General features: G+C 37.5%; 1 protein-coding gene across 1 annotated transcript in view; it reads right to left on the bottom strand.

Annotated features, from left to right (window-relative positions):
* Nucleotides 1–13,101, bottom strand: part of LOC129950083 (nuclear pore membrane glycoprotein 210) — a 76,591-nt gene that overhangs the window by 23,086 nt on the left and 40,404 nt on the right. Inside the window, exon 21 of the mRNA XM_056061880.1 lies at nt 9,755–9,907. Within this exon, the coding sequence (XP_055917855.1) occupies nt 9,755–9,907 (153 nt within the window). The remainder of the gene's footprint in view (nt 1–9,754; nt 9,908–13,101) is intronic.

The following is a 13,101-nucleotide window of genomic DNA, read 5'->3' as shown; positions in this document are numbered from 1 at the left end:
AGTAAGTGAGTGAATGGTTGGTTCTCTTTTACATGAAACTTTAGAAAACTAAAACTTTCTCAGTTTTCCAAAAGGAAATTAGTATTTTCTTATAGTTTTTATTCTGTTTTCTTTTTATTATTTCGTTTATATTATACACTATGTAGTTTTGAGCTCATGATGGTGTGTTTTTATTTATCTTTTTCTTTTTATTTAAAAAAAAAAAAAAAACTTTTCGAGGTGGTGTAGTTGGAGTTGGAGTTGTTGTTGTTGTTTTTGTTTATGTTTTCTTTAAGAAAGTGGATCGACTTTGGTTAAATGAAGAAGCAGTTAACGTGTTTGACTTGTATATAGAGTTTTTAATTTGTTTTTTTTTTTTTTTCATTCTTGTTGTTCGTTTATTTTGTTTTTGATTAAATTTTAATATTAAAACGAGAAAGTTTAAATCAAAGTTTCTATTTTAATTCGAAGCTAAGTTTCTGTGTTATGAGGATTTAACCATTTTAATTTTGTTGTTTTTATAGGTTTTAAAAGTTTTAAAAAAGCTCAAAGGTGACAATAGTGTTATCCATTTAAGATGTCAGTTGAACTGTAACATCTTAACTTCAAAACATTGTACCAATAGTATAACACATTTTGGCGAGTAAAGTTCAACAAGGTGAAGGCAAGAGTAAGGTAAACAGCTTAAATCTTAGCTAAGGGTTAAAACTCTCTTCTCTATGGTTTTTGAATCCTGGTGTAACGAATTCAAACCTTATTGTGTCTCGGTCGTTAGCTGATTTTGCTTCGATATTGGAAATGTTCATAAACGGTGATTTTTTAAGAGCTTGAGAACTTTTTTTTTAAAAAAAACGCATACAATTTGCAAAATCTCATCGATTCTTTATTTGAAACGTTAGATTGGTCCATGACATTTACTTTTTGAAGATAATTTCATTTAAATGTTGACCGCGGCTGCGTCTTAGGTGGTCCATTCGGAAAGTCCAATTTTGGGTAACTTTTTCGAGCATTTCGGCCGGAATAGCCCGAATTTCTTCGGAAATGTTGTCTTCCAAAGCTGGAATAGTTGCTGGCTTATTTGTGTAGACTTTAGACTTGACGTAGCCCCACAAAAAATAGTCTAAAGGCGTCAAATCGCATGATCTTGGTGGCCAACTTACCGGTCCATTCCTTGAGATGAATTGTTCTCCGAAGTTTTCCCTCAAAATGGCCATAGAATCGCGAGCTGTGTGGCATGTAGCGCCATCTTGTTGAAACCACATGTCAACCAAGTTCAGTTCTTCCATTTTGGGCAACAAAAAGTTTATTAGCATTGAACGATAGCGATCGCCATTCACCGTAACGTTGCGTCCAACAGCATCTTTGAAAAAATACGGTCCAATGATTCCACCAGCGTACAAACCACACCAAACAGTGCATTTTTCGGGATGCATGGGCAGTTCTTGAACGGCTTCTGGTTGCTCTTCACTCCAAATGCGGCAATTTTGCTTATTTACGTAGCCATTCAACCAGAAATGAGCCTCATCGCTGAACAAAATTTGTCGATAAAAAAGCGGATTTTCTGCCAACTTTTCTAGGGCCCATTCACTGAAAATTCGACGTTGTGGCAGATCGTTCGGCTTCAGTTCTTGCACGAGCTGTATTTTATACGGTTTTACACCAAGATCTTTGCGTAAAATCTTCCATGTGGTCGAATAACACAAACCCAATTGCTGCGCACGGCGACGAATCGACATTTCACGGTCTTCAGCAACACTCTCAGAAACAGACGCAATATTCTCTTCTGTACGCACTGCACGCATTCGTGTGGTTGGTTTAATGTCCAATAAAGTAAACTGAGTGCGAAACTTGGTCACAATCGCATTAATTATTTGCTCACTTGGTCGATTATGTAGACCATAAATCGGACGTAAAGCGCGAAACACATTTCGAACCGAACACTGATTTTGGTAATAAAATTCAATGATTTGCAAGCGTTGCTCGTCAGTAAGTCTATTCATGATGAAATGTCAAAGCATACTGAGCATCTTACTCTTCGACACCATGTCTGAAATCCCGCGTGATCTGTCAAATCACCCTTTATAATATACCAGACCAGGATATAGAAGCTGCCATAAAGGTGTTTTCACACATTGGAATCCAGATATATTGGCATTTGGACAACAAAAGACTAGTGTCGAATGTGGAGTAAGGAAATATTCAAAAAATGGTGGTGGCTCAAAAGTCGGGTAGTGCTTCTTCTTTCTTATCCAACAAAAGCTATTCGTGTTCAAAGCACTTCCAAAGCAATTGCGTGTAGTTTCCTTGCAATCGTTTCATTTTAGAGACGTGCAACTATCAATTCGGTATGTTATTCGTTTAAAAATTATTGTTTTCGGTCGTTTATGGTAAAAGGGGTAAAACCAACATAATTTTTTGTAATAATTTTGAGTTTTTTAAAAATTCTAAAAAAAAGAACTTAGGTGGAATGTTCTCTTCAACGTTTTTAGGACTTCTTTAAAAGTAAATTTGCATAGGAATACAAAATTAGGCCTAAAAGAGGGGCTAAAGTACACGTGTATCAAATATTACTTCAAAATGTTAGTAGTCTTTGAAAAAGTGGTCTTGTTTTTCATACAATTAATCTATTAGGTGAAAAACAGTCAAATAGATTAAAGATATATTTAAGGCGTATACTCTAATTTGTTTAAGGTTTGTTTTCTGTGTTATCTCAAATACCTTGTTTTTAAAAAGAATAAGTCTTTTCGGTATTTTTGTTTGTGTTGGCAACATTTTTTTAGGTGTCTACCATTTTGTCAGCTGTCAAGTGATTTATTTTTATTTTGGTTTGACATTTAAACATGAACTGAGAAAATAATCCTAATGACACTGTGCTTTATGAGTTGGTAAAATAATTCGCCCGTAATTCTTTAAAAACTTTACGCTCAATACTGACCGCTATTAGCGTCATGATTACTGGCTTTTTATTCATCAATTGAACAATCAAGATGAGCAGGAGCTGTGGTTTCAGCAAGAGGAAAAGGCGGTGGCGCGGCGCACATGTCCCACAACTCGTGTAACACGTCACCGCATAGTTCAAAATAACGAAGCCATGAATTTCCTTCCAAGATTTTGCAATTTAACGCCGCTTGACTATTTTTTTTTTTGGAATATGTGAAGTCCCTATACAAAGCCTACAGATCCGAAACTAATGACTTTTAAGAAAAAATGCACTTTGCTATTGCCAATATAAGGCCACAAATGTTGGAAAAGGTCCCCAAAAGTTGGACCTCCATATTAGAAATCGAATTTCAGTCATAATTCAGAAAGGATCATTTTTCGAACAAAGTAAATTCAAAGTTATATGTTCATTAAAGAATACCATTTATTTAATACTAGCTTTTACCCGCGACTTCGTCCGCATTAGACAGTTTTTTTTGGATAGTAGTATGAAAGAACCTGAGCTGTACTTTTGTTGTACGTAATACGTATGATTACCATAGGTTAGCTTAATACATTTTAAGAAGAAGATAATTTACTGCAATACATTTTTATATACGACGTTTTTCGTTTTTCCTTCCTTGGCCAGAACGTAAAGATTTTGTAGGTTTAAGACTCGTGAGCTCGCTACATATTTGTCCAAGTTAAAAACTGTTTTTTTTTTTTTGTCCAAATTTACACCTGCAACTTTCAGCGTTTGCCCCTGAGCTTTATTTATTGTTATTGCAAATGCTGCTCTCAGAAGAAACTACACTCTTTTAAACTGAAACGACAAATCGGTTGGAATTATCGGAATTCCTATTGCTATTCCAGTCATGATTATAGCTTTTATAATATTTCGTCCTAGGTGAATAATCTGTAGCCGTGTACCAATACATAACTTAGGGGTGTCAAGATTTCTCATTAACAGGAGTGGAACACCAAGCTTTAATCTTAACTTATGATAAGGCACCCCTGATAATTCCCAAGAATTAAGAAACTCTATGGGGTATGATGTTACTTGCTCCGTGTCCATAACGTTGTCTACTGAGATGTACTTTTTTTAGAAGAGCAGCGGCATATTGTCCTGCTTGAGAATCATTATGTAGCTAAACGCGCATATTCGTAGTCAGACAAAACTTTTTTACATGTACCCATAACATAGATGCTTTCAAACGTTCGTTTATTTGTTCTTGATGTTTTTCAGTGTATGATGTAGTACTTCAACTGCTTGTTTGTGGGACTTGTACATTCATTCCAAACCAACAATTTACATTTCTGCAACATTCTTTCACGCTCACTACTTTTGCTGATATTACATACTGGCGTTTCCTCGTGAGCTAAGTTCAACGGCACTTTCAGAACCGGATGCGCTGTCCGTCCACCACTTAGCAGCATAGCTGCTATTCCTGAAGAAGCTACTGCTAAAACAGCTCCATTGCTTTTCCGAATTTAAGCTAACAATAGATTCAAAAGAAAAGTTTAGCCTGTGCCTCCAGGAGCATATATAAAATAATAGCAAACCACCTTCTCCGCTGAAAATGTGTATAACTATGTCAAAAAAAATTTCTTGTTCTGAATTTAAAATTGGAACAACCTCTGTTATTCTCTACTCTAGAGCGAAAGTATCATAATTTAATTCTCGAACTAAATCACTGCTGACTTCCCCAATTCTCTGTGGTCTGGCCATCCCAAATTCAGAAAAATCTTTCCCTGTAAAATTTATAAAGTAATCTTCTACAATTTCCCGTAATACCAAGTTTATCCGAATATTTTTTAAATCCCGGAAAGTAATTTTTCGCACGGGATTGCGTTGTTTTCCCAAACTCAAAAGTAAATCATGTCCTTTCTTAAATCTTAAACTATCTCCTTACCAAATTTCATTTAAATCTGTTCAGTAGTTCGGACCACCTAAATTTCCACATGGGAATGCGTCATTTTCCCGGGTTAAAAAGTAGCTTATGTCCCTTCTCGGGTATCAAAATATCTCTATTACAAATTTCATGCAAATTGGTTCAGTAGTTAACGATTGATTGAGTAACAGACAGACAACTTTGTTGAAATTTTGTCAAATAGAACATTTACATGCGACGTACTTCATCGTTTTTTCAGCAACTTGTTTTATAAGTGAGATGAGGAACTACTTCATTAGGAAATATTTAAGCCCTCAAATCATATTATGAATAAGATACATAACTTTGGATAAGTAGTCATACTTGATTTCTGCACAAATAATAAAGGAAATTAATAACAAATAGAAACTTTAAAATATTAAATTTCTTTAAATCCTCATTTCATTTATCGCTTGCAGGTTTCTTTCAATTCACATCTTAATGTTTGAGATACCCTAGATTATATTTTATACGTCAGAAGAAGAGGACACTTCCTTCCATCACCTAGTTTATGTATTTAAATTGTTCACCAAACATATGTATGTGTAGGTATATTACACAAGGAAACTACCGCACTTAACAACTACATACACTCCAAGTCATAAGAATAGTAGCAGGCATTGTATTTAGAAGAAACTTCTTTCCACGAGACTTTTTAACATTACTCTTCTAGAGATTTCTTTATCATGTGCTTTTTAGCGAAATACAAGCGCTGCTTTTTCCTGACATCATAAAGTAGTGTTTCAGCTTAGAAAGCTTCAAGTATTGAGCACTAAGAATAAAACGAAGGTAATAAACTTGTCCAACGCCTGCCTTATCCCTGATCTTAGCTTTCAGAGCAGTGCGTTGAATATCGATCACCACTTCACTTGTTGTTCATTGTCAAAGGCTTTTGAGAGCGTCAAAAGAGGGTTTATCTGGCTTACTTTGTGGAGGAGAGGTAACCCGGAAAAATTCATATCTAATATAGAGGCTCCTTATTATGAGTCCAAATGTCACTTCGTTTAGGTGTTCAAAGGAGTTTGAAGTTCAAAGTGGAGTCAGTCAGGGATGTATAATGCCACCAGTTTTGTTGTTGTTGGTGATCAGTGATGTGCTGCAGGTAGCTTTGACAGGTAACCGAGGAATTAGATGGACTCTGGATACTTACCTGCAATATCTTGACGACGTATGCTTGATAATTGATATTTGTCAGCCCAATAGTATAACCTAGAAACCCATTGACACTTTTAAGTAGATTTTTATTTACTTGCATTTAGTTGTACAATTTCATTAACGATATTTAAAGCATGGTTTTGTCGTCTGCCTGATTGACAAAGTTTTAACTGTATTAAAGTTTTGTAATTAATTAAGTTGCGGTTGTGTCAACTAAACATTTCCATCTCTAATTCTGCTTCTATAAATAACTGCTGTTTTGCAATATATAAGCATTTTAGACCCATCTACTTCATTTAAGAGAGCTTAAGTTTCGTTTTCGCATAAAAAGTCTCTACCAAGTACATTTCTTCTAGTTTCTCTCAGGACTGGACACCTTCCGGAAAAATGAAAAATATCCTCTCGTTCAGCCATGTTGCAAATATCGCAGTGGAAGATCTTCGCGATGTGGAACGTAATTTATGTTTAGCAGTTCACCTCTTAGTCGAAACATGTTGTAGATTTGCTCTACAATATTTATGTCCTGCAAAAAGTTTTTTCATTAAGATTATAATTTAGCCTGCTATAGATCCTCCGATGAAGTGAGCTGGATGCCTGTCCTGTGGACACATTTCTAAAATGTTCATCCAGACGCCTAATTACCACGTTTAGTGACGATTTTAAACGATGTACTCTGTTCACTGAGATTTAAAGTTACACCTGTATCTTCTGCTTTAACACATCCTGTTTTGCTTTGTATCGCTTGTAAAGCTGCTTTTTATGGTAAGCGATTGTTAGACAATTGGGCATATTCAGTACTTTCAGAATGTAATCGACTTCCAGCTTCGACGTTTTTAAGAAGAGTAGGGATAAGCCTGTTTCTAACACTATAATGTAGTTTGGGGTGCATGAAGGAAGGTGGTATGTTCGTTTTAAATAAAATCTCAGGATTTTTCCACAGTCTCAAATTTCTTCTCCCTCACACTTGGGCTGCGCAGAACAGGATTGATTGGGATACTGCTTCAAAAACTTCATATTAACTGCTATGCGCAATGTTTTTTTTTTGTTAAAACATACTTTACAAGCCACGTTAATCGCGGTTTTAGCCTTAAGAAGTTTTTGTTGAGGTGTTTTTCCATACTTAAGTTTTTGGTAAAATATACTCCAAAGTATTTGTATTCTTTCACTCTTTCTATGTTCTTATTGTTGAAGTACAATTGTTCACTTGAGCTTAACCTTCTTCCACCTTTCTTGATAACCATCACTTTCGACTTGTACAGGTTCACTACCAAGCTTCATCGTCTACAGTATTCCGAAAGTCGATTTATCATAAGCTGTAAGGGTTGCTGTGCGTTTGCCAGCAAGACTATGTCATCTGCGAAGAGTAAGGCTTTAATGACCTCTCTAGCATATCTAACACCTCCTGGCAATGCGTCAGTGATGTCATTCAAAAATAGTGCGAACAAGCTAGGACTGAGAGCACAGCCCTGTCTTACTCCCGACTCGGTCTGAAACTATTCTGATACCTGCTTTCCATTCCATACCGCTGCTCTCGTGTCTGCGTACAAGTTCTGAATAACTCTTCCAAACTTAAACGACATCCCGGATCCAAACAACTTGAACATCAATGCGTTTCGATTATCGATTAACTGAGTCAAATGCAGCTTTAAGACCCACAAAGAAAGTGTAACTGTTTATTTTTTTTCCAAAAAAGACTCAGCAATGCTATTTAGAACGAATATATGATCGATGGTCGAGTAACCCGGCCTGAATCCAGCTTGACACTCACATAATAGATAATTCGAGTATATCCACGTTTTCAGCCGCTTTAGTAGAATCACAGTAATGATTTTACAGGGAGCGTATTCCTCTATAGTTCGCTGGATCTTCGATGTTGCCTTTTTTGTGTATCGGAAAATTCAAAGCATCTTTAAACTGCTGAGGGATGATTCCAGTTTCAAAAATTTGATTATAAAGGGTGTCCCAAAATAAACGCAAGATTTGAATTTGCCGCCATTTGTGCAGTGAAGTGTGAAAAAAAGCAATTTGACAGCTAACAGTATAGGGTTATTAAAAATGGAGCGCTACACGATAGAACAACCTGTCTTCATTATTAAAGAATATTTCAAAAATAGTGAAAGCTTGGCGGCTGCAGTTCGAAAATTTCATACAAAATATGGCCGGAATAGTGTTTTAACTTCGTCAACTGTGAAGAGATTAATTGAAAAATTCATGGAGACTGGATTCGTTGGAGACGCCAAACACACTGAACGTCCAAAAACAAGCCGTTCAAATGTGAATGTCGAAGCAGTGCGTGAGAGTGTTGCTGACAATCCAGGAACCTCAATTCGACGTCGTGGACAAGAATTGCAAATTTCAAGAACCTCTCTACAGCGTATACTCATCAAAGATCTGTCTTCATGCTTACAAAATTCAATTAACACAACAATTGAAGCCTAATGACCATGGACAGAGAAGAGAGTTCGTTGAATGGATTATTGAACATCAACAAATGGACCCTGATTTTTCGAGCAAAATCATCCTAAGCGATGAAGCACATTTTCATCTTGATGGCTTTGTCAATCGCCAAAATTGCCGCATTTGGGGTTCGGAGAACCCACATGTGATTGTCGAAAAACAAATGCATCCACAACGCGTGACTGTATGGTGTGGATTTTGGGCTGGAGGCATAATTGGGCCATATTTTTTTGAAAATGATGCTGGTCAAGCAGTGACTGTTACTGGTGCTCGATATCGCGACATGATTACACACTTACACAGTTCTTTCTGCCAAAATTGGATGATATTGATGTGTCCAATATGTGGTTTCAACAAGACGGTGCCACATGTCATACAGCCCGTGAAACAATTCAATTACTGCATGAGACATTTCCAGGTCGTGTACTCTCTCGTTTCGGTGAACAAAATTGGCCTCCTAGATCGTGTGATTTAACACCATTAGACTTCTTTTTATGGGGTTATTTGAAAGTCTTTGACAAGTTTGACAAGTCTATGTCAACAAGCCCACAACCACCCGTGCTTTAAAGGAGGAGATTCAACGCTGCATCAACAAAATTCAGCCACATTTATGCAGAATGGTCATGGAAAATTTCAACAAAAGTGTGCGCATGTGCATGCAAAGCCGTGGAGGCCATTTGTCCGATGTGTTATTCCATACATAACCCTATCCTATGTACTTTACGAGTCAATAAAAATATAACTATCAAAAGACTAAAAACGGCGTTTTCTATTTAATTCAAATCTTGCGTTAATTTTGTGACACCCTTTACATGTTTGCCAGGTTCTTTATCAGTTCGTCAGTGCCATATCTGTATAATTCCGCTGGTATCCTGTCTGCACCTGCCGCTTTTCCATCTGTTAGTGTGTTGACCGTAGACACTATTATATGAAGGCGCAAGTAGCAATGGATTGGACACGTGTTTCGAAAAGGTAATAAGTGCATTCAGGGCAGGTAATGAATCACCACACATATGGAACGTAGGAGAAGTTGCGGTCATATGTCCTGCTAGGGATCACCTACGGACTTCAAAGGTCTGAACATCTAAGTAAGTTCTTGGGCTCTTAAACTTGGCCTTTTAAAACTGGTAAGCTTTCTATTTTGTTGTTCATACTCTATTTTCTTCCACTTCACACTCTTTCTTCGGAAATCTTACTTATGTTTGTATAACGCTAGATTTATCTTCATGACTTGGAGTGTATATATACATATATTCGAGGACCATACGCTTACGTATATCCATTACATTCATGATGAAATAAGTTGTACTCACCTCAATGTCTTCTTGGGTTAATGGTGAGTGCACATAGATAAACAATTGCTCCTCTGTTGGTAGTTGGTTCAACTGTTTCACCTTGTATTGCAATGAGCCGTGTACCTTTGCTTGAGGAATCAGTTCCAGAATAGATGTATCTGATGGTTTTACCTGTATGGAAAAAAAATAATAGAATTGAAAAGAAATTGAATATTTTTGTATCAATGTTTTTGGTTTTTGTAGTTGTTGTTGTTGGAATATATTCTACACATACATAAAATAGAATAAATAACAAGGGATAGAGAAAAGAGAAAAGCTAGAAGACGATATAAGGATTGTTTTTTAACTAGAAAAACATGCCAGGTGCATGTGTGCCCTTAGCTGTCAAGAGGAACTCTATTTTTTAATGAAGTAAAGTTATCATAGTGGAATTAAGTTAGTTATTTTGATAGAAGCTTTAGAGTCTAGAATGAAGGAGGAAGTTTTATAAAATAAGTACAAAACCACCGCTTTCAGTGAAATAAAATTGCTAGTCACTCATGGAATGATGCAAAACTATCGACTTTTTTTTAAACCTTTAGCAACATGTACTGTGGTTTGTTAAAAAGATTCGTCAGAAAACACATTTTTCTGATTTGGTTCTCATTCGTACTCAGTGATGGAAAAAAAAACACAATCATTATGATAATTATGTAAACTTGACAATTTATCATATTATGTGAACATAAGTTAGTAGTTATTGTCATTTTAACTTGCACCAGGCACATTTGGGCCGGATGTCCTTCCAATGAATTGTTTGGGTTAAAATTATGTATACAAAAATGCAAAATACATTTTGTTTACATAAACTGATGAAATTACATTACAAAATTTTAAAATTGCACGAGTTGATATTTTTACTTATTTCTCAAAAATTTCAATGGTTTGGTATACATATTTATACAAAGTTATACATATTTTTTTTAAAGGTAATATTTTTGTGTTTATTTTTTCGCCTTAAGAATTTGAATCCCAACTATTTGGTTCCTAGATTCCTAACAGCAAAAGTGATGAATCTGTGTGAGAAATTTCATTTATATTTCTGAGAATGGGGACGTTTCTGAGATCTTAGAAAATATAAACTAAGGAATTATTCTCATTCAATTTTATAAATTAACTTAAGGGGGAGATACATGTGAAAAGAAAATATTTGTTTTAATTCCTATTATGTATTAAAACCCCTTTTAAGAGCTTGGACAGTTTGTCAATTCCTCGCAAAAGCCAGAACCCATAAAAATAGTACAGGTAGGGTTTGAACCCTAAGACCTTTGCCATGACAGTCACTATTGTTTTCTAATTCATTTTTATAACTTCAATCTGAAAGCTAGTGTCCCATACGAACACTCTAAGTTAAACTTTAACACTTTTATCCTTTTTTATTATTACTTAAAACTTACTTACTTACTTAAGGTGGCGCTACAGTCCGGGGCGGACCTGGGCCTCAACCAACAAGCGTCTCCAGCCAGCTCGGTCCCTAGCTAGCTGTCTCCAGTTTCGCACGCCAAGTTGGTTGAGGTCCTCTCCCACCTGGGTGCGCCACCTGAGTCGCGGTCTTCCTCTACTGCGCCGTCCCTCGGGATTGGATTCGAAGACCTTCCGGGCTGGAGCGTTGATGTCCATCCGCTCTACATGACCTAGCCATCTAAGCCGTTGGACTTTGATTCTGCTAACTAGGTCAGTGTCGCTGTACAGCCCGTACAGCTCGTCGTTATATCTTCTCCTCCATTCTCCATCTATGCGTACGGGACCAAAAATCGCCCGAAGAATTTTTCTCTCGAAGCATCCTAAGACGCTCTCATCTTTCTTTGACAGGGTCCAGGCCTCAGCGCCATAAATGAGAACCGGGATGATGAGTGTCTTATAGATGGTGATTTTACATGCTCGAGAGAGGACTTTACTTCTCAATTGCCTTCTAAGTCCAAAGAAGCAGCGATTTGCAAGAGTTATTCTTCGTTTGATTTCAGCGCTGGTGTCGTTGTCTGCATTAATAGCGGTTCCTAGGTAGACAAAGTCCTTAACTACCTCAAAGTTATAGCTGTCCATGGTGACGTTTTGTCCAAGACGTCGTCGTTCAGTGTCCTTTTTTGATGACAGCATATACTTGGTCTTGCCCTCATTGACCACTAAACCCATCTTCTTCGCTTCCGTCGCAATGCTCAAAAACGCTCCACTGACATCACGCTTTGATCTTCCAATTATGTCAATATCATCTGCGTATCCGAGTAATTGGATGGATCTTTGGAAGATTGTGCCTCTAGTGTTGACGGTTGAGTTTTGCACAATTCTTTCTAAAACGATGTTGAAGAAGTCGCATGACAGTGCATCGCCTTGTCTAAAACCTTTTTTCACATCAAATGCATCGGTAAGATCTTTTCCGACCTTGATAGAGCAGCGTGCATTCTCCATCGTCATTCTGCACAAACGGATAAGTTTGACAGGGATGCCAAAACTAGACATTGCTCGGTAGAGTTCTTCCCTATAGATGCTGTCATACGCGGCTTTAAAATCGATAAAGAGATGGTGGGTATCGATTTGAAGCTCCTGGGTTTTTTCCAAGATCTGCCGTAGTGTGAATATTTGGTCGATAGTGGACTTTCCTGGTCTGAAGCCACACTGATATGGACCAATCAGGTTGTTGACGAATGGCTTCAGACGTTCACATAATACGGCAGAGAGGATCTTATACGCAATGTTAAGGAGACTGATGCCTCTGTAGTTGGCGCAGTTTAGAGGGTCTCCTTTCTTATGTATCGGGCACACTATGCTGAGATTCCACTCATCGGGCATGCTTTCTTCCGACCATATTTTGCAGATGAGTTGGTGCATGCTCCCTACCAAGTCATCGCCTGCTACTTTGAATAGTTCGGCGGTGATGCTGTCAGCTCCAGCAGCTTTGTTTGACTTAAGTTAAGATATAGCTATCTTCACTTCGTCAAGGTCGGGTAGGCGGAATTGTTGATCTGCGTCGCCGAGGTTGAGTGCTTCTATCTCCCTTACAGCGGAATTCGGTTCGTCGTCGCCGTTATATAATTTGGAGAAGTGATCTTTCCATATTCTCAGCATCGACTGTGGTTCTACTACGATGTTCCCTTGATCGTCTTTACAGGCTTCGGTTCGTGGCTGGTACCCTTGGGAGGATTTTTTTACCTTTTGGTAAAATTTACGAACCTCATTCCTGTTGTGACATCCCTCTATCTCCTCGATCGCGCGCTTCTGTTCCTCTCTCCTCTTCTGCTCGTAGAGCTCGCGAGCAGCTATCGTCCTTTTGTGCAGCGCCGTTTTGTATGCCTCTTGTTTCGCTGCGTGAGCTTGCCGGCATTCGTCGT

The sequence above is a fragment of the Eupeodes corollae genome, chromosome 3, assembly GCF_945859685.1.
Source record: "Eupeodes corollae chromosome 3, idEupCoro1.1, whole genome shotgun sequence".
NCBI classification, from domain to species: Eukaryota; Metazoa; Arthropoda; class Insecta; order Diptera; family Syrphidae; genus Eupeodes; species Eupeodes corollae.
The sequence above is the reverse complement of the archived record's forward strand: the minus strand, read 5'-3'. Positions and strand labels throughout refer to the sequence as shown.